This window comes from Papaver somniferum, chromosome 4, assembly GCF_003573695.1.
Source record: "Papaver somniferum cultivar HN1 chromosome 4, ASM357369v1, whole genome shotgun sequence".
Taxonomy (NCBI): domain Eukaryota; kingdom Viridiplantae; phylum Streptophyta; class Magnoliopsida; order Ranunculales; family Papaveraceae; genus Papaver; species Papaver somniferum.
Genome location: NC_039361.1, coordinates 141,336,091 through 141,359,115, shown reverse-complemented (window position 1 = coordinate 141,359,115; position 23,025 = coordinate 141,336,091). Strand labels below are relative to the sequence as shown.

Genomic DNA, 23,025 nt, shown 5'->3' with positions numbered 1-23,025 from the left:
ACTTCCTAGACATTTTATTCTCCCTTCTTACCATAAACAGTGAAACCTATGAAAAAAGTCTAGGTCTTTTCAACTTCATTCAAACCCACCCCGTCCCTCATATGGATCCTAAACCTTCTTCAAAACAACATCATCATCAAGAAACACCAAAGTTCTTGGGTCTACCTCCATCGAATAACAACATGGTCAGCAGTGGCGGTGGTGGTGGTGGTGGAGGAGGAGAGCATAATCATAACAATACAAACAACAACAATAAACCAGCAGAAATCAAAGACTTTCAAATAGTTGTTGCTGAAAAAGATGACAATGGGGGGAGTACTAATAACACTAAGAAGCAGTTAGCACCAAAGAGGAGTTCAAATAAAGATAGACATACGAAAGTTGATGGAAGAGGGAGAAGAATAAGGATGCCAGCTTTATGTGCAGCAAGAATCTTTCAATTAACAAGAGAATTAGGTCATAAATCAGATGGTGAAACTATTCAATGGTTATTAACACAAGCAGAGCCATCGATTATTGCTGCCACCGGGACTGGTACCATACCAGCTTCTGCTTTAGCTGCTGCTGGTGCTTCTGTCTCTGCACAAGGGACTTCTGCAACAGCTGGTTTACATCAAAAGCTTGATGAATTGAGTGGTGGGAATGCTGGGAGGACTAATTGGGCTTTGTTGGGAGGCAGTAATTTGGGTAGATCCCATGGATTATGGCCATCTATGAGTCAATTTTCAGCTGGTGGTGGTCCTGGAGGATTTGTATCGCCGCCTTCTGCTGGAGGAGGAGGAGGACCGTCCACATCCAATTTGGGTAATGAAAGTTCTAATTTTTTGCCTAGAATTGGGTTTCATGGATTCGAATTACCTGGTTCTAATATGGGACCAATGAGTTTTAGTTCAATTTTGGGTGCTGGTGGTGGTGGTGGTGGAAACCAACAACTTCCAGGATTGGAACTCGGTCTTTCTCAAGATGGGCATATTGGGGTTTTGAATCCTCAAGCTTTGAATCAGTTTTATCAACAAATGGCTCAATCTAGAACTGGTACTAGTTCATTGCATCATCAACAAGAACAACATCATCAACAACAGCAGCAGCAGCAGCAACAACAGCAGCAGCAACAGCAGCCTCCTACCAAGGATGATTCTCAAGGATCAAGACATTAAGGTGAGTGAGGGACAGAGAAAAAAAAAAGATAGTTACTTTCCATAGTGGGCTGAAGAAAAAATATGCAAATTTCTAGTCTTCTATGGAACTTGAGTCCATAAGGACTGGTTTTTGAGTACTGGGTCTGTATATCCCTTGTTTCTCTCCACAGCTTCATCCAAAGTCTTCGAGAACAGGTACATTTTTTTGGTTATAATTGATGGAAAATTTATAATATTTCAAAGAGTGGTGAATTTGTCATTCATGGTTGATATGGATTCTTGAAATGTGTAGATGGAACTGTGCAGAGAAGTGAATTGCTTGGGGTTGGACCTTGGGGTGTTTGAGGCATGTCGTAATAGTGTAAGCCGTATCTTGTGTTGTTGTTGTTTTAGGACTAAATGCTTTTGGTGAAGATGGGGTTGCTTGTGGAACATAAACTTATGTGGTTCTCTTTTATGTAGCAAAGTACCATCTATATATATATAGATATATATATTCTTCTAGTGAGGTTATTACTGATCAAATCTCGTCGCTGTTTTCGCTTAGTGTTGTATATAAGCTGCTAGTTTGTTTTGTTCCTTCTGTATTTGTGAGTTTATAGGTGCTTCTCTTTAGGTTATACTCTCTTGAAATATGATTCTACTCTCTTGAAATATGATTCTAAAATGTAGGTCTATTGTTTTAACAAATTCAGAAACCTTCTTATACACAAGTTTGGCCAGTGGTAATATAGCTCAACAGAAACTTTAACAGATCCATGACATAGATGTTTGTAATTCATCCGTATAGAAATTTGGTTTGTTACGGTGAGTTCATCTATTCTGCTTTGTGGTTTATATCTCTTTCAAGACTATGTTTGGGTTGCTTGTAAAATTCGAAGTTTTCCTTTCTCTACATAAATATGTACCTAAGCTCTAGTAAATCTTTATCATTTTATGGAGAAGTGCCCGAGTATTTGTATTCTTTCAACCAGTTTTGTTCCCTTAGTCAGTCTAAAGTAAAGTATGAACTTTAAATCTTGCTTAAAACTCTTAGTAAGAATGGCAACCTATTTTGTTGGAAAGAATTGTGTCTGGAAAGGAAGTTCAACTCGTAAATCAAAATATCTGTTGAGTGTTGACTCAGTCGTGCTAAAAGTGATATGGCTTGTCTAATTATCTCAATAAATTCAGGATCGTTAGATTCCCTCAAAAGAGGCTTATTACTTCCCATTTTGCGAGTTTGCCTCTCCTACTTCGCTTACCTTTACTAATCTTATGTTGTTCTTGATTTCCAACTGTTGTGTTGTTCCTACTATGGCACAATGCAACTGCTTGATTTCCAACAGTTATAATGTCACCTCAGTTCTCACCTGATTCATTTTCATTTTCACTTTTGAATTTCTCATGAATTTTATCTCTTGTGTTCTTGACCAGCTGTAGCTTCAGTGCCTTGATCCTCTTGTGTGTAGTATGTTTCTTTTCCTCTTATTTGGAGCATGAATTATTTGTCTTTACGATTAGTAAAGCTCTAGCATGCCACTTCCCCAAGTCTGGCATAAATTACAACTTCAGTTTAGAGGTAGTTTGTATGAGAATGCATTATCTTAGAGATATTTAAGGCCAGCTTATACACTCAACAAAAATAGAGTTCCCAGGTGATTTGTAACAAGGGGATCATTTGTAGTGGCTCCTGTAGTAGATGTTTGGAATCTTCTTAACCACCCTTCCAGTAATTCTTTCGTAGTTATTGCTGCTGCAAAATGAATTGCAGTTGTAGTTTGAGAAATAATCTAGTGGTTTAGGAAGCATACTCGCGTATGCAAGTATGCCTTTATGTTTATAGAACTGATTGTTTCGGTAAGCACAAAATCATAGGATATTAAGAAAAATAGGATTTTTGGGGGTAGAACAGCTTCGAATTTTAGGTAGTTGTACATGACGTTTAACATTATGGAATCAATGAACTATGGCAGATGAGCTCTAACATCTTGTCTTAGTTTCTTTTTTTGCTTAGACAATGATGCCTTTTAGTCGTCTGCAGTTAAGTCCTTACCTTCTCTATTTTTTTTTCCTACTCTTGCATACTCTAGTTGGTCACTATTCAGTTTTTGATGACTCATAATGTCAGATGTGAATATAGTTAGTTGAACCTCACATGGATACAAAGCTGTCAGGCTCGATACTAATCTGAAAACCTCCAGATTGTCACATATTCTCTTCAGATCTGCAGTTCTGCAGTGTTTATTTTTATCTCCGTAGATTTATTTCTTCACCCAACACAACTGGTTCTGTATCTAAACCCTTCTCTGTGGGACAAACTGCATACACTGATTATCTTGGGCACCTACAAACATATTTAGAACCCACAGCTTTTATCTTGTGACTTTTGAGTTTCAGAATCTATCCACCCTCAATCCAGTGATGCTACGAGTATCCAGACTCCTCTGTAGGTACTACATTTTGGTTGTCGCCACTCGCTTCTAAACAAGCAGATGTAACATCTATTTCTCTTATCAAATGTTTATATTGCGTTATGAATTCGAATGCTTCGAATGTAACATTGATCTTAGTCCCGAGTATTCTCGGAGAGAACATAACTCTCCACAAACTGTGATGTTATCAGCAAATAAAACTACAAGATCTTTCTGTTAGTAATACTGAGCAAACCTTGTATGAGATCGTAAAACCCAGGTCTCTCAAGGGGGTGATCCCCAATCGAACATATTGATGACAGTGAAGAGGCTTCAATACGTTTTCGGTATCGTCAAATTTCACGCTTTCAAAGGGATGGATGCCCTTCAAAATATTCAAGACCACTCATCTTAAATCTAAAGATACACTCCTAATGTTGTCGACACCTTTTCGTGTATTTCATTTCTTGTGTTGTTTTACACTTTGGGTTTAGAACGTGAAGTTTGCTTCAAAGTTGGTATATTTTCCACTTTGGTTCACAACAACATTCTCCCTTTGACTTGGTTGTATATTCATTATTAAAAAGATATTCCCAACTCACGAATTTGTCAATGCTTTTGTTGAAAAGAAAAAAGCAAAACCAAATATTCACAAAATCATTATTTTATCATTCTACAGATTTGTGATACGTTTGGAGATTTCATCATTGTAAACAAGACTTGAAGACATGTCGGGATGCAACATTTTAAAGAGTGCACAAAATGGGTGTTGCTGAGATAGGAAATAATAAAGCGAGGAAATGATACTTCTTTAAGTTGAAGACCCTGCATTTTCGCATACCCCACCCCAAGAACCGTAATCTAACCGTAATCTAGGGCATATGTAAAACTTTCGGGGTATCTAAGGGGTGATAAGGGTGTCTAATGGGAGGTTAAGTTACTTAGATACTGTTGATTAATTAATTAATTAGAATCTTTATTGAAAGTGTTGATGGGGGTTTTTAGTTCAAGGGTAAAATCGTAAAATCCTGTATTTAATGTGTTGTCGTTCTGCAAAGGAGCAAAAACCATTTGAAAATAATGAGTGCATAAACCTCTTCACTCACAAATGTATTGAGTAATTCAGTATGTTTGTATATATACATATATTAGGATATAACGCGTGTCGTAACGGCGCGGGCTTTGAGTTGTGCTACTACAATAGCCAATCAAAATAAAATAAAATGAGGTGTGTTCTTGTTTAGGGCGACCTTAATTACTTATACGATGTACAAAATAAACTTCATGTGTTTCCTCTAGGCTACTGTTCCACTCCACCACCTGCACGTTCTGTGGATACAAAATACCGTACAATCATTTAATATGCGAAGTAACTCCATTAATAGTAAGCGAATACGAACGTGTATGACATATCCAAGTGTTTGAGGGTGAAAATAGTTTCTGCTGATTTCAGTAATTTCGTGTGTGGGTGAGAAACGAGTGTAAACCCTAAACAATGTACTGCACGGGAGTACTTTGATTCGAGAGATCAATCTGTACAAATCCGGCCTAAACCAAGAAATGGCCGTTCCAGACTTGCTTCGGTCACAAAGTGAAGGAGAAGTGTTGGTCTTAGGAAGGGAAGCGAAGAGAGTGTTGAAGCCAGAATAGTTGATTCTGGAAGAGTGGTTGTATTACGACTCGTATCAGAGGTGAAACACTAGTAATGTGGAAAGCTAACAGGTGATTTCTGAGTGTTGTATTCTCCTGACCAAAAGGTGTTGTTTGGTGGAAATAAGTGAGACCTATTTATACAAGTCGTAATAAAACGTACCCTGGCTTCGTAAGAAGTGGAAGCGATTGAGTGGTGGAAGAAAGTGGTAACGGGTAACGCCTGGAATTGATGTTTCCATAATGAGGATACGTTTCACCACTTATTTCTTGCCATTACTAACCGCCTCACCTTTATAACACTTTCTTGTAACGGGCGTATTGCACGCCTCACGTTATGAACCGCCATACCAATACCCTGATGAGCATCCCCCAGTTTGTGACATGTTTTGATGTCTCGAGTATTTTCATAGAAAACGTGTAGCGTGTTACTTGATAGCGTATGGCAAGTTAAGATTGAGAGGTTTGCCGATTCAGTGGCGACCTTCGAAGACCGAGATTTGCATCTCAAGAGGAAAGGTAGCCGTTGATCATGGCTACCGTCTGTCGGAAGCCAGCGGAGTGGTCGCGGTATGGCTTGCGCATGCTCTTGGCGTGGCCAATTAGGGTTTGGTGCCGTGACCAAAGAATTTGCATCGTAGCCAAGAGCGTGTCGTGGCCAAGAATTGGCAGCGTATCCAAATTAGGGTTTGGTGGCACGGTGGCGAACTTGTACGGCTGAGATCTGCATCTCAGGAGGAAGGGTAGCCGTTGATCGTGGCTACCTTCCGTTTGGAAGCCAGCGGCATGGTAGCACGGCCGACATGGCTTTGTCGTGTCCAAATTAGGGTTTGGCAACGTGACCAAAGAATTGGCATCGTAGCCAAGAGGTTGCCACAAGTCGTTTGGTTTGGTGGCAAGCTTGTGCAGCTGAGATCTGCATCTCGGGAGGAAGGGTAGCCGTTGATCATGGCTACCTTCCGTTTGGCAGCCAGCGGCATGGTGGCATGGACGGCATGGCTTTGGCGTGGCCAAATTAGGGTTTGGCACAATGACCAAAGAATTGGATCCGTAGCCAAAAGGTTGCCACAAGTCGTTTGGTTTGCTGGCAAGCTTGTGCGGCTGAGATCTGCATCTCGGGAGGAAGGGTAGCCGTTGATCGTGGCTACCTTCTGCTTGGAAACCAGCGGCATGGTGGCATGGACGACATGGCTTTGGCGTGGCCAAATTAGGGTTTGGCGCCGTGACCAAAGAATTGGCATCGTAGCCAAGAGGTTGCCACAAGTCGTTTGGTTTGGTGGCAAGCTTGTACGGCTGAGATCTGCATCTCGGGAGGAAGGGTAGCCGTTGATCGTGGATACCTTCCATTTGGAATCCATCGGCATGGACGACATGGCTTTGGCGTGAAATGGAGCCGCAAGCATCGTGTGGAGTTGTTGGCTTGGCTTGGAGCCGCTGGCATTGTGCGGTTTGGAATGGAGCCATTGGCGTGGTGCGGCTTGGAGCCGCTGGCATGGTGCAGCTTGGATGGAGCCGCTGGCGTGGTTGGCATTCCTTTAGCACGGTGGCGTAGCTGGCATGGTTGGCATGCCTTTGGCACGGTGGCGTGGCTGGCGTGGTTGGCATGCCTTTGGCACGGTGGCGTGGCTGGCGTGGTTGGCATGCCTTTGGCACGGTGGCGTGGGTGGTGTGCCTTTGGCACGGTGGCGTGGCTGGCATACCTTTGGCACGGTGGCGTGGATGGCAAGCCTTTGGCACGGTGGCGTGGATGGCATGATTGGCATGCCTTTGGCACGTGCGGCTGGCATGAGCGGAGATGATGCCAGCCAATATTAAGGGTTCTGCCGCAGAACATAGTATGTATATATATATATAAAGGTACCCTATGAGTCTTGCATTGGCAAGGTGCCGAAATTTATAGCGTATATGGGACAGTTGCCGCATCCGCGAGTCTAGGTAAATTTCACGTAGATATATTGAACGGCTCAATAAATGTGCTAGTGGGGATATTGGTATTCACGGATTCGTTTCCTTACGGAGTTACATCATGTCAGACTAAGGTTTTACGATTTTGAACCTAAGATAAAAACCACCATCAACATTAAGTCCCCTGCTTAGCTCGGAACAATGACATTGTTGCGAGGTAAGCATGAGATGGTGACAGACGAGGATAAAATCGAAACGGCGAATCACGAAGAGATGGTCTGGAGGATCTGGCTAACCCTTTTTCAGGAGGAAAAGAGAATCCGCGACTCTTGCATTGGCGACTTTGCGCAAATTCGGCTTGGCCATGGGATGTTGGCGTCAGTGCTGCGTCTTCATCTACTGGTCGACAGAGGAAGCATTGCAATTTGGTCCTTAAGACGGTGCTCTAGATGGCTATGGAATGGCTCATGGTGCTGCTGGCTAAGCCGTGGAGTGGTAGAGATGGTTGCTGGCTGGGACGGAGACTGTTGGCATCGGCTTTGCCGCGGCGCTGTTGGCACCATCTTGGATGGGGGCTAACTCGGCTTGGGCGTGGAGACGTTGGCGTCGGCTTGCTGGATCGGCTTGGCTTGGCCGTGCGCCATCTTGGACTGGCTTTGAAGTGGAGCTAGCTTGAGTTCCGTGGAAGGATGATGACTGGCTTCAGTTTGGTGGAATGATGGTAGTTGGCTTCAGTTCCGTGGAAGGATGGAAACTGGCTTCAGTTCCGTGGAACGATGACGACCGGCTTCAGTTCCGTGGAATGATGGCAACTTTGTCTAAATTAGGGTTTGGCATGCTGAAACCCTAATTAGTGCCCCTTAATAAAATCTTTGTAGAAATATCGTATGAACTCGAATTTTGACGGCCCGCCCCTCCATTATGATCATAAAAGAATCTCCTATCTCCTTTCGCGGGAATATTTAGGATTTGAGTTCGTTTAAGAGGCGAAAACAGCCCGACAGTGAAGAATGCGCGAGTGAGCGAAGAGACTGTAAAAAGGAGATACAAGAAGGCAAGCGAAGTGAAAAATTAATGGTTGATGTTGTGAACAAGGGAAGAGAAATAATCAAGGCTTCTGCCGAGGCGACAACCTCCGCACAAGAAAATGAGTGCAACAAGTGCGTCAATAAGAATGAATTCTAGGAAGGAGAGATGGTGTGGATACAAGGATCGCCCTTCCAGAAAAATGGGAAAGGTAAAATGAAGGACGCATGTGATGGACCATACATTATTAAGAAATCTATTGGAAATGGAATGTATGAGTTGATGGAAAATAATGAAGAAGCACAATTTGGCCAGATTTGGAACCAAATATATTTGAAGAAGTATAGTCCATGCGGCGGTCATCACACATCTGAAGAAAACAATTCTCATGCGAACCTACTGAAGGAACGAGCATGAAGAAATTAACAATACTTCTTTATCTTTTGAGTTGTTCTGCCGAAAAGAAGTAGTAATTATGAAGAAAAATAGTAGGGTTTTAAGACAAGTAGTTATGATGAAGAAAGAAGACATCAGAGTTGCATTAATCAAGAATATCAATAAAAATGAAAAATTCTTCTTCCATATATATTTTTCAAGAAAAATGCAAAAATAAGACCTTAATAGAAGGCATCAGAAGTAAAACCTCTAACTAGGGAGGCTAGGCATCCAATTGTGGAGTGCACCCTAGTTCGCATAACAACAAGAGGCAATAATAAGACCTAACACACGTCATAATTGTGGAAAACCTAGTTAGCATGACTCAGGTAAAAGCTACACCGACCCTGGAGCCTGAGTCATGGATATTTGGGGTGAAATAAAGGCCCATCTAGCAGAGCGCCTTAGTCGAAAGACTAAGGTAAGAAGTTTTCTCCTAAGGAGTACAGAAACTCGATCAGGGCGCCGAGGTACACGGTTGAGTCAAGAGTTCCTGGGGCGTCTGGAGCGTACATGGACGTTCTTGGCAAGTCCTGACTATGATGAACTCGATCCTCAAGAAACCCCAAATAGGGTGCGGTATCGTAACCATAAGCTATATCGGCAGAGGGATAAGAGGCCGCGAACACAACTGATTGTTGCATCACTGGATGGGAAGAGCCCACCCTAACCCGATAGGGTAAGCTTCCTTGAAGGGGCAGTCAGGGGGAATATAAGGACGACACCCTCCATTAGGGAGATGAATTGTGTCAAAAGACGTAAATATCATGGGGCTATGACTCAAAGGAGAGCATAGGCCTGTCGTATTTGCGCGTCAATATATCCCGCAGAGGCAATAATACAAGAGATGATAAGGTTAAATCAATGGGTCATTACATGAAAATGTAAAGACCTCTTGCGATTTCGCCGTACAAGAACAAATACACACCTTTAGGCAAAATAAGACCTCTAATTAGGGAGGCTCAATAAGACCTCACGAGAAAAACAAAATCGAAAGTAATATTATTTTGTAGGAAGAGAGTCGGAAGAAAGGAGTTCAAAAATTGACGCCCATATGTAAAATAAGAAGTAAGATGACGTATATGTGCGACAATAACGATATAAGACATGGCTGAGGCAGAAAAAAAAACACAGTCATCAGGTAAAATAAAAGAGAAGTCATTCAGGTATGATACTAAATAATTTTGCTGCATGAAAGATGTATGCGACTACATATATGGTAGACTTACGCACATGTTATAAGATAGACTTACATGTATATGGTACTAAATAACATACGCACAACCCAATCATCTTGTGGCAGCTAATAGAGGCAAGAATGGGAATGCAAACATATAAAGAAGTGTTACCCGCCACCATATGATAAGCTCACGCATATGTTATACATTATTATCAACGCACATGTTATATGTAATTAACAACGCACATGTTATATGTAATTAACATGTTATATGTAATTAACAACGCACATGTTATATGTAATTAACAACGCATACGTATATATACTATCATCACTAGAGAAACGCTTTGCTTTCGACTAATGAAAAATTGCAGGATTAAGATAGAAAGAATAAAGGAAGAGAAAGATTATACATTGAAGAAAAACAACAATACATCCAAGTCTAAAAGGCTCGAGAACAACCAGTGCACAAAAGAGAGAAGAGAATATAGTACAAGGAGTGGATGAAGATTTTACAAATAAAAAGAGAAAAGAAAATGACAAAGATCCCTAGAAAGAGCGGCTATTTCCCACCCATATCATCTTCGCCTTTTTCTTCCTCAACTTCAGAATCTATACCATCTTCATCTTCAGTTTCTTCATATTCTTCAAATTCCGCTTCGCTGTCAGAAGTTTCAGAATTTTCTTCGTTAGTAGGAGCTTCAGTGAAACCAAAATCAGGAAGAGAGATATTATGATCAGTGCAAATCCGTCCTTCATACTTTTTGACTTCCGAATTTCGCAGACGAAGCGCGTCGTTGTTCAAGTTAGAGACGGTAACCAACAATTTCTTCTTGAGCCTGCGGTATTTAGAATCCCTAGAGGAAAGTTGTGTTCTCAATTCCTCAATCTCCTTGAGATGTTTCTCTTCGGACTATGTAAAGAAAGACAAGAGTATTAGCGACGCACAAGAAAATAATTCAAAGTATAAAGGGAGAAAAATTAAAAGAAGAGTCATAAACAACCTTTTTTTTCTCTAATAATAGATTTAACCAGTTCAGCATGATCAGACTCTAAGCTAACATTTGTAGCTAAATTATTCCTAGCATTATCAATAACTCTAGCAGCCCAATCGAACTCAACGTCATTTTCTATAAGTAGTCAAGAGCGAATCATGTTCTCTCGCTCGATCAGTGCGATTTTTTCGCTTATAGCTAAATCTATTTCCACTTGAACTTGAAGATTAACCTCATGAAATTCCTTTAAATCTTTCGCACCCTTAAGAACGACATTATCCTTCTCGAATATAAGAGCGTTATTCCTCGCCTCCAAAACTTTAATCCTTTCTTTGACTTCACAAACGACACCTAAAGCTATTACTAACAGATAACATAATCCTATGCTCAATTTTAAGAATTTCATATTTTGACTTCAGTTCCACAGGATTAAGAGCTTCTATGTCAACATCAACAATGTTATTTAAAGAGGAGTTAAGGTGCTCTAGAAGAATCTCATCCTCGACCGGATAATGAACGACCTCATCAGTAAGTTGTAGATCTCTACAGAGGCAAGCAATTAAAAGGAGGCGAAAATGACGCATCAATATAAAAGTGGGAGCAACGAAGAGCTACGTACCAATCAATTGATTATTTATCTCACGAAGCCTAGTAACATCGTTTTTATAAGTGTAGACCTCAGATTCAAGTTTAAGATTTTCATCCTCAAGAGAACGAAGTTTCCTTTGAAGGTATGAAGTGACATCATGAGATATACGTGCATTCTGCATTAACAAAGAGTAAGCGAAAAAATCAGTAAAAGACGCAAACTCACAATGTAGATTGAAGCGCAAGAAGGAAACTAACCAAAGATCCAAATGCAAATTGGAAGCTTAGAGTTAAGTCAGAGGCAACGCCATGAAGAGAGTCATGACTCAAACAAGGGGCGTCACATATCTTTACCACCGCTTCACACGCACGATCCAGTGAAGCATTGTCAACACTGCACACTGTATCAGAAAAGATGCTAGACAAATCGCCCACTGAAGATGAGGAAGCAGAGTTCTCAGGGGGAAGCAACGCGTCATCATATGAGGAAGTGTTGAGAGGATCATGAGGAAACAACTTTCGCTTCTTAGGATTCTTGGAGATGGTCCTTTTATCCTTGCCTTTACCCTTCAGATGCACATCACCACCCAAAGAAATAGAAGAATCATCGTTGGAATCATCAGCGTCTCCAGTTCCCACCTACGCACACAATGAGAGATAAGAAACAGAGGCAACAATATATATTTCTTACTTGATTATCGCGCGAACGTGACGCCTGATAAACATTTCTATTGGCCTTCATTTTCTGCTTCGCAATCTGAAATCAAAGGAAACAATAAGAGAAGCAAAAGACTAAAGTTAAAGGTAAACAAACAAATAGAGTTAAAGGAAGCATACCACATCTTTTTCCTCTGGCCATCTAAACTCCTAGGGTTTATAAGTAGTAAGTTTCTCAGGAAGAGGAAGAATAGACCCATCAGCACCCTTACCGGCAATGTAAGTACCTTCTAAAACGATAGGGTAATCAACCCAATGAGTATCCTTTGAATGGCGCACAGAGTCGTTAGTTGAATTGTAGAAATCAACATCTCGCATGATCCTCTTGTCGTCTGTGATACCATCTTTTCTCTTCAATGGATTCCCCAGCGGTATTGATTATTTTTTACGATAACAACATCATAATGGGTGAAGAAGTTCTCCACTGTAAATTCTTCCTTACTGAAAGGTTTCGCGTACTTGGGGTAAGAGGATTCCAATCTGGCCGCACGACGAGAGTATTCAACCATTATTCTAATGCAGTCACCGCTCAGTTGGAATGCACCACGCGAGAACCTCGCATCAGATAGAAGCCCATAAAAGAGAGGAATTTGGGGGTCATAAAGGGGAATAGGAAGACCCGCAGAAAGTTGGCCAAGTGAAATAATGATTTTCTGATCATCCCATTGATCAAAAGAAAACCATTCAGGACCAAGCACAGAAGTGGGCTCTGATCCAAGAGGGATTGTTAAAGTGAAACTTCTACTCTTACATTCATCTTTCAACCTTCCGAACTCCTTAGCATTTTTCCAGCGGGGTTTCAGAACCATTGTTAGAATTGGAATGGAAGATGAGAATTTGATCAAGATGATGATAAATAACAGAGTTTGGAAATGGTAAAAGTGAGAAAGGAAGAACGATTAGAAGAGAATGCGAAGAAAATGGTAAAGAACGATAAGAGACTGACGAGAAGAAGATAAAAGATAGCAACAGCAGAAGAAAGTTGCAGAGAAAGAAAACTATGAGGAGAGAAGGTAAAAAAAATAAAAAAGGAAAATGTATCACAGTAAATAAAAGATTTTCATCCCAACTCCCGAGATATTTCTTTCCATCAGTGCATCAATTAGGAATTAACAGATATGAAGAGGCGGTTATTAGGGACGTGTCAAACAGCGAGTGGAAGAGTCAACACGTGTAAGACGGTTAAGCCTAAATTACGGGAAAATGTCGGTGGATAAGAATACGAAGAGATGAAGTGGTGCGGCAAAACAAGTTAGAGTTTCTCATACCGCTCTTTCTACCAAAAGAATGATATGAGAAGAGGCAAAATATAGATACAATAAACCGCACACTCATTTAGTATGTGAAGTAACTCCATTAATAGCAAGCGAATACGAGCGCGTATCACATACCCAAGATGACGAACCAGATGACGTCACCTAGTCACGATTAAAATATGAAGATCCATGAGTCATTAAAGAAACCGTGCGGTAACTATAAACTCTTATGCGACATTGACACGCGTTAGATCCGAAATTAGGGGATTTATTAGATGTCCTCCAATATGTAAACTCCTATATAAGGACCCGAGTGCCTTTGTAGAAGGGAGAGTTCTTTTTGGTGAGCTTAGATAAGATATTTAGGAGAGAGAGTTATTTGCTTCCCAAATTAGGTTTTCTTCGTATATTTGTACTTGTTCTAAGATTTTAATAAAAGTTTTTGAGATTTTCATTATGGTTTTTTAGATTATTTCATTGATTTTACTAAGGGTGTAGTTGTGAGATTTCTCCCAACTACACGTTATACGTGGTAAGTAGAGAGCATCCAATTCTATGTAGCATTTTTAGCTGTATACCTGTAAAGAAAATGAATCGGTATATTTAATTTTACAGAAACATTTCCTAGAATTTGCACTCTTTGTTCTACAATATTGGAACCTGGAAGTATATTTATTATCAAGATAAATGGTATTCGTAGTCCTGTTTGGCATATGTTGTAGTGGTCCCTAGATGTAAAATGTGAGGCGTGGTGATGATAATTAGGATCACCATATCACCATTTTAGCTAGACTTCGTTCAGTGTGTTTGTGTCATGTATTTATTCAAGGTGGCCAATTTGAGGTTATTTTCTTTTACATTACATTACATCAGTTTGAGCAGCATAACATATGATGACGGGCTCATATGATCATCCATAGTCATTGGTAATAGGTCTCTCTCAGTTTGTACGCCTCAAGTTTATCCTCTGGATTCAATATTTATTTGCCAGCATGGATGAATTCATCATGAACACCTGGCTATTTGGTGGCAGTAAGCTAACCGTAGCTTCATCTTTGGATTTGAATCAATTCTTTGCAATCTGGTTGTGCTAGAGTAGCCACTATATAATAATTTCATTATAAGGAAAGTGTAATCCACCCGTTCTAAGTTCTAACAGATATCGGGTGTTGAAGCACCGTCAGTTCATAACAGTAACTCCCAACGCAAAGATCTAATAAAGCAATCGGTTGAATCAATGAAAGCCAAGAAATGAGTCTTCAAATGCATTTAGCACAAATGCTTGGAGCCATATCTTGTAAAAATAATCCTAAAACGCATATTAAGCTAACCTAAGTTTATAACTAAAAGGACGTAGCTGTAGCTAAAACACAAGTTTGTGAGCACGTGAGGAGAGAGAAGCTTTGAGGTGGTGCGAAGGTTTAATTTCACCTTTTCGTTTGTTTTCCTCTTCCTCTGCCGCCGCCGGCGGAATGACGTCTTTTCAGCCTTTTTTTCCTCTCTGTTACCTTCATCCCATGAGGCCGAGAGTTCTCTTAAGAGGGGATCTAGAGATTCCTCTAACTCTGTGAAAAGTTCTAATGGAACTAGGGTTCTTCCAGCTAGTTTTGGCCATGTAGGTGTTTCTGTTGGTGGTTCTACACCGAGGTTTGGTTCTATTAATTGGTCGGAAATTTACTCTGGTGAAGGTAGTGTCAATCCGGATAAGGACAAGATGTTTAAAAGGCCAGTGATTATTGATGGAAAGAAGACGGATTCATTTTCTCTTGCTGATTTTGCTTCTGATATCAAAAAATGTGAAGGTCTGGTTATTGGGGCTTTTGTAGGTAAGCGTTTATCTTTTATGCAAGTCAAAAATACTGTCAATCGTCTTTGGAAACTTAAGGGTGATTTTAATATGACTGTTCATGGTGAGAAATCCTTTGTGTTTGATTTTGATTTGGAGGAGGATAGGATTATTGTTCTTGAGCAAGGATCAATTAATATTGCTCAACATCCTTTTATTATAAGACCTTGGCATAAGGATCTAGAGAAGGAATTGGAAGAATCAAAACAATTCCTATTTGGTTAAATCTGTGGAAATTTCCTCTTTATATGTGGAGTGCAATTGGTTTAGGGAATATAGCTAGCTGTGTAGGTACACCTATAATGCTGGATAAGCACCGGAATGAGCTATGCTCGTATATGTGTGGAGGTTGATACTAATTGTGAGTTTCCTAGTACAATCCCTGTTGTTGATAGTAGTTTTTAGTTCAGGGCCAAATTTTTAAAAGTCTATCTACCTGACCCGACATCAGATGTAGTAGACATTGATATAACTATATTCCGCAAGGAATTTGGAGAAGATATCAAAATATGATGAGTGCCTATGTCTCTCTTCATATTATATTGAAACTCAATCTCCTAGATGAATTGTTCACTAGTATAGATCCTAATGAGTGTATAGGCTCCTAGCTTCATTGCTCACAAATGCCGGAGCCAGCTGAGTACTTTTCTTGTGCTTATGTTCCCCGACAGAACCCTTAGTATTGGTATGCCATGAAGAATTTGTGTTCACTCGTAGCAGAGTAGCACGAATTTCCAATTATCAAGGTTAAGGTCCTTGCATAAAGTACTCAATCAGAAAGCATACTGTTCTCTGGAAATAAAGAATTATGTGTCAACACATAGAATTCAATCAATTTTTTGATAGTTCACAAAATTCATAAACCTGAATAATTTGCAAAAATTAGGGTTTTGCGCACTGCGCAGTATATTAGACCCCGTTGGTCGAAATTAAGCTTAGGAAACTAAGCAATTGATCCTCCATGGATTAGTAGGTGCAAAGTCCTATCCGAAATCAGAAAGCAAGGAATTAAGGAGCCGCGGAGAAGGAGCAGCAACAAAAGGAGGTGTGGCCACGACATAGGCCAACCGGCGCTACTTGCAAGTGGCCACACCCCATGTTGCCCAACCGGACCTTATCTCTTGTCGACAAAACAAGTCGATTTAAACCTGCCACACTCCCACGAGTTGTGGCTGGGCCCATACTTGCCGCCATATTCCCCATCGACCAATCAGGTCGCGTTAAATCCTCCATGCGCACCAGAAGTGTGGCCACTCCCATGCTTGGCCGACCCTCGCTTTTTATTGACCAATCAGGTTGCTCTAAACCTGCCACAACATTAAAAGAGATGAAATTGCGTCAAGTGGGAACCATGCCAAATTAGCTTCACAAAGACCGTGCTAACGGCATGCCAAACATGACAAACGCGCATGCCAAGAGAACATGCCAAACGTGCCACTTTCCCGCAGTAGCACGCCAAACGCGCCAACGCGCCGTGAATAGCACACCTACGTGCCAACCCACTTTATGTTCGTGGCCAACACCATAACGGACTTCAACGTGGTTATCCTATCCATAAGCACGACCTTGCTTTAGTGGCGATGGATGAAACCCTAATTTCCAGTCGTAGCACAAACTATGCCACTTCGGGACCCCACAACATGCCACGATCCGCGCGGACTTAGGAAACCCTAATAAAGGTACCATACCATAGCCACTCTTGGCAATACTTATTCCTGTGGCCATTTCCACACGATGGTCTGGCTATGGTTCCTTTGGCGTGGCTCTGGCATCGTTTGCACAAAACACTATTGTACCACGGTCACATGCCACATGCGCTAATTAGGGTTTCGGCATGCCAAACCCTAATTTAGGCAAAGTTGCTACGCCAACCAAGCCAAATAATGTTCCACAGAACACTGGGATTAATGTGGCTACTGGAACTGATGTTTCCACACCAAATTTGAGTCCAACACCAATGTGCCAAAATATGGCGGCCATGGCTACGCCAGGAGCCACTTGCACCATCGTGCCACTGACATGCGCTGACCATGCCAACCATACCGCCATGCCACTGACATGCGCTAAAAACGTCACTGTGCTATTGGCATGTACCAATGGCGCCACTATGCCATTGTCAGGCACCAACAGGATGTGTCCATAATCAATGACCACTCTTTCTCATGAGTTTCAATCTCAGCCGTACAAATTCCCCGTGGAATTGACATGCCTGTGGAAAGTTTTATGAGACCATCCAAGACAAGCATAATAGCATCATATGCTATTTTCCTGTGGAAAGTCTCTTGACTTTGACTTGCCACACGTAGCAAGATGTTACACATTTTCCACGAAAACACTCGAGACATCAAACATGTCACACACTGGGGGATACTCATCAGGGTATTGGTCTAGTGGTTTACAGCGTGCGGCATGCAACACTCCCATTATAAGAAAGTGTCAGGAAACAAGGCAGTTAGTGGTAGTGGGTGTAAATAAACCCGTTTCCTTCATCGTGGAAACGTGGTTTCTGGCGGTTACACATTACTCTACTCTTCCACACTCAATCACTCCCACTTCCTACGAGACCAGGGTGCGTTCAATTATGCATTGTATAAATAGGTTTCACCTATTTTCACCAAACAACAGGTTTTTGGTTAACAACAACACAGTATCCAGAAAACACCAAAGAACTGATAGCTTGCATTCCGCAAGCCAGTTCTACATTCTGATAAAAGTCATAAAATAGCTACACCTTCATAATTAACCATTCTGGTCTCAACACCTTCTTCGCTTCCCTCCTTAAGAACAACCTTTCTCCTTCATTTTGTGACCGAAGCAAGCCTGGGACTACCATTTCTTGGTTTAGGCCAGGATTGTACAGATTGATCTCTCGAATCTAAAGTACTCCCGTGCAGTGATTTTTTTAAGGTTTAGGCTCGTTTCTCATCCACACACCCAAATGGACCAAAACCAGCAGAAACAGTTTTTACCCACAAACAATTGGCGACCACAATGGGAGATTAATCTCTCGGTTACAAAAAAAAATCATTTTCCCTACTCCATTTTCAATTTCCTAAATTTCTCAAGATGGTTGATCTTAGGAATGGTTCAGAAACCCTCAATCTCAATTTTACTTCTCCTAGCACCGAAAATACTCCACATGTTATCCCTGAATCAGTTTTTTCATTCAAAACCATTGTCGAGGCTGTGGAGTCTCGATATTTAACAATTATTCATGATTTGACGAAAATCCTGAATGATATTATCGGGAATCAAGCTACTATTATCAAGACGCAGGACGGAGTATTTACGATTCTGAAAGCGCTCACGGATCAACTGTCAAAGGAACCAACACGTATTCATTTTGGAGGAAACGTCATCAACCATTCATTTTGGATCAATGCTGATGGTGGTAGTCCTTTTTCCAAGATTCATACTCCTACTCCTAGTGAGGAGGATGAAGCCTATGGTCACTCTGAATGGAAAGGTATCCACCAAGCTAACTTGTCTGCTCATGAAGATCAAGAGATGTTTCCTCAAGATCAGAAAGAAGACTCGTGGGATTTATCACGTTCTCATCAGAGTCCTCGCAATGAAAAGGTGATTTCATTATGTGCGTCCTTCCTGGAAAATATCAATTTCCATATTGCATCAGAAGCTGCTAAGAGATCCGCGGCTGCTTTACTCAGTCAATCCAAACTGTTCCAGAATGAAGAAGCTCGTAAAGACGTTCAGGAAAGCAGGCGTCCTTCTAGTAATATATCCAACCTCCAGTCAATCGCAAATGAAGGAAGAAAGAGAAAAACTCCAGCATCGGAACAACAACTCAAACGTGTGGCACCAGCGCATCAGATGGCTTCACCTCGGAAGATCGCGGCTAAGATTCCCGTGCAACAACAATAAACTGGAGATGTTGCTCCAAACTTCCCGTTCCCGATCGAGAAAGTAATTTAACTCCTGGAAGTATGGGTTCAAGATGATGCCATCAAAATACCTTCTGTTAGGCGCCTACCAACTGAAGAACAAATGTCAAATCCCAAGTATTTCCATTACCACAGGTTCGTCAATCATCCTACCAGTGAATGCAATGTTCTGAAGCGCATCGTCCAAGAAAAGATAGATTCAGGGGAATTGCGCCTGGGGACTGTAGATTCTTCGTCTTTTCACGGATCGACATAAAGATGTTACACAGATAATAAAGGACGAACTGGGACTTCTCGCGGCCAGGATTGCGTCACACAATAAACTCAGATTTGCAACCTGAAAATTCAGTTTTGTGGAGAGACCCTAAGCGAATAGAGTATGTGGACGTATCGGACGAGAGCAAAAAGGGAATGGCCAACACCATGCCGTTACATCCTCTACCACCAACACCAGAAGCATCCCCTCTAACGTGATGCCAGAGCCATAGACGCCGCTACTCCTAATATTTCTTCGATCATGATGCCTCCAATCATCACCAGGGATGACACCACTTCTTCGTCAGGACGCGAGACTGGAGGAGCCAGAGGAAACCAACCTTTTCCATTACCATTATCGATTTGATGGAGAGACGAGAAGTTCTTGCCAACACTCATACGAACATGGACACAACTCAGAAGGATCCTCTTCAATGTTTCGCTCCAGGAGCCGCTTCAACGTTCTCTCCAGAAGCCGCTCCGCTTCAACGTTCTCTCCAGAAGCCGCTCTGCTTCAACATTCTCTCCAGAAGCCGCCCCGCTTCAATGTTTCACTTCAGGGGCCGCTTCAACGTTCCGCTCCAGAAGCCGCTCCACTTCAATGTTCTCTCGAGAAGTCGCCACTCCTCCCTGCCAAGGATCGTGCCGTAGCCACCACACTCCTCCCTGTCAAGGATCGTGATCACAACCAGCCAAGGTTTGCAGTTGTGGCCACTTTTTGATCCATCTCTCCAAAGCCCGTGGTGATGGACATTGTACTCGCTTACGCATCCAGCCAATCCCGTTTATTCCATGGACGCCCATGTAATTCCATCCAACCTATTTCAGTTCCCACAACAATGTATTCTCTTATGATCACATCTGCTGCCAAGAACTGTTGCTGCTCGTTTGTTGATACCAACCAGAGCTTTACCATAGCAACAACCACTACAAAGGTACTTCTCCATATTTTAGTTTCACATGGAAGAAGTAATAGAGTCACCGGTGCGGATGCAAGATGGTGTCTTCATCATGGTAAATTCACCGACCATACAAGATAGAAACACGTAAACCACACTTGGGGACTGAAGCTCTACACGAAATCCCTTCACTGTCAAATCTCAGAAGACACGATCAACCAAAAATTCATAGCCACGACAAGGTCATCTCATCTTCAAAGGTGTAGCGTAAGGATATCATTACCTCCCTGTCTAGAAGGCGTCTGCAACACTTTACAAGGCCCACGACGGATCCTAGGCCTACTCAGAGAAAACAACTTCAGTTACCAAAAAGAAGTGTGACTGGGGACTGCTCATCACGGTCCATCCCCTACAACAATCAAGCATTCATGAGATAACTCCAGAGACGCGGCTGAAATTTTTTTCTTGAAGAAACAGAGGAAGCCACGATTAACGACATAACTCTCCACTTCTACCTCTTCGTTATCCAGAATATTTCGTCCATGTTATGTTCCAAACATCCCGTCGAGAGTACAATAAGCTTGTATCAAATCCCATAAGCGTGGATTCAAAGCGATGGAATAAAAGTAGGCTACACTTGGGGACTGAAGCCTTCTTCAGGTTTAGAAGTTTAAACGCAGTCACCACCTTACCAGTGAATGCAGTAGAAGCACATCTTCCACGAGAAAATAAACTCAGGATATACACATGGGGATTGTCAACGTAAGATGCCTTCATTTCCTCAACCATGTTATTTCTGATTTCAACATCATCACTGTCGAATCTTTACGAGCCACGGGAATTTCTCAACATGAAGTCGTACACGTGCATCAAAGACTTCAAAAGCACGCCACAGAGATACATTCACATATCCGGCCACGCCATCGGATTTAACAGAAGTATACCTGGGGACTACTCATTGCATCTTATTTCATACAATAGTCCAAGATTCAGATGATGGTTCATAGGATGTCGCTTGAAACGAAGTCCTTGAAGACTTGATAGAAGCACATCGGCAACGGAACGCCTCTCAACTCATATATTTCACCCAATGGCTCTGGAAGATTTCGGCCATACAAGCATCCACAACATATCATCATCGCAATCATAAAGTCCAGGCACCAAATAACCTAAAGTCAAGGATGGACCAACAACGCAACAACAATCTCCAAGATTAGCCCTGATATGATCATTGCCGAGCATAAATTTTATCCATCCATCCCAAGAGTGCAATGGAGTTTGGTAAAACTTTGAAATCCACTGGATAGTTTAGATACTCATTCTTATGGATTCAGAACCTTATTACACATTCTGAAGAATATCGGTGGTACTGTTGGGTGGCTACATGTGCAAAATGGAAGAAATCACCTACCTTGAGTTCTCCTGGCTCGCCTTGATGGTGATTATAACTATTAGAGATTGATTTGTTATCGTTAATACTCTCTATACCAATGCTAACAAATAACAAAGAGGAGCCAGACACTGCAGACGAAAGCACGGAGCCGGACGAGCAACAAAAAATAGAGAGGGTCGATACCACTTTTCATATAAACGGAGTTTCTAGAGTTTGAACAGAAGAAGGATTCCTTCTTGCTCCATGAACGAAATAGATGAATGGGCGCACCACACTCACGCTTCGTAGCTGAACAAGCAGTGTGCCAAAGCAGCGTGCCAAGATCAACACACCGTGGCCAAGCCAGCCGCTCAACTTGCAACACTCCATGTCCAAGACAGCAGCGCCAACATCAACAGCCCGCGGCCAAGCCAGTAGTGCCAGCATCAGCGCTCCGTGGCCAAAGTTGCAGCGCCAGCATCATCACCGCTCTGTGTCCCAAGTCAGCAATGCCATCATTACCGCTCCGCCACACCAAGTCAGCAACGCCATCATTACCGCTCCGCCACACCAAGTCAGCAGCTCCATCATCACCGCTCTGTGGCCAAAGTCGCAGCGCCATCATCATTGGTTCGTGGTCGAAGGTGCAACATCAGCACTCCATGACCAAAGTTGCAGTGCCAACGCCAGCACCTTGTGTGGCCAGGCCGGAAATACGCCAGGCCGCTAGCACAAGGCTCATAAACTACTCATGCCTCCTGCCAAAGGTTAGTCGAATATTCCTGGCAATCTCTCCATGTCTTTTCTTTTAGATTTTACCTTGTCTGTCACCATCTCATGCTTACCCCACAACAATGCCACTGTTACAAGATAAGCAAGAGACTTAATGTTAATGGTGGTTTTTAGTTCAGGGCCAAATTTGTAAAAGTCTATATACCTGACCCGGCATAAGATGTAGTAGACATTGATATGTCTATATTCCGCAGGGAATTTGGAAAAGATATCAAAATCTGATGAGTGTCTATGTCTCTCTTCATATTGAAACTCAAGCTCCTAGATGAATTGTTCACTAGTATAGAGCCTAATGAGTGTACAGGCTCCTAGCTGCATTACTCACAAATGCCGGAGCCTGTTGAGTACTTTTCTTGTGCTTATGTTCCCCGGCAGAACCCTTAATGGCATGACGAATTTGTGTTCACTCGCAGCAGAGTAGCACGAATTTCCAAGTATCAAGGTTAAGGTCCTTGCATAAAGTACTCAATCAGAAAGAATATTGTTCTCTGGAAATAAAGAATTATGTGTCAACACATAGAGTTCAATCAATTTTGTGATAGTTCAGAAAATTCATAAACCTGAATAATTTGCAAAAATTAGGGTTTTGCGCCCTGCGCAGTATATTAGACCCCGTTGGTCGAAATTAAGCTTAGGAAACTAAGCAATTGATACGCCATGGATTAGTAGGTGCAA

The 23,025-nt window shown here is 41.9% G+C and overlaps 1 protein-coding gene across 1 annotated transcript; it reads left to right on the top strand.

Annotated features, from left to right (window-relative positions):
* On the top strand, positions 1 to 1,718 carry LOC113271394 (transcription factor TCP20-like). The gene is made up of 2 exons (XM_026521246.1): positions 1 to 1,334; positions 1,432 to 1,718. The coding sequence occupies exon 1, from the start codon at positions 102 to 104 to the stop codon at positions 1,155 to 1,157; it is 1,056 nt and encodes a 351-aa protein (XP_026377031.1). The 5' UTR covers positions 1 to 101; the 3' UTR covers positions 1,158 to 1,334; positions 1,432 to 1,718.
* The last annotated feature ends 21,307 nt before the right edge of the window (positions 1,719 to 23,025 follow it).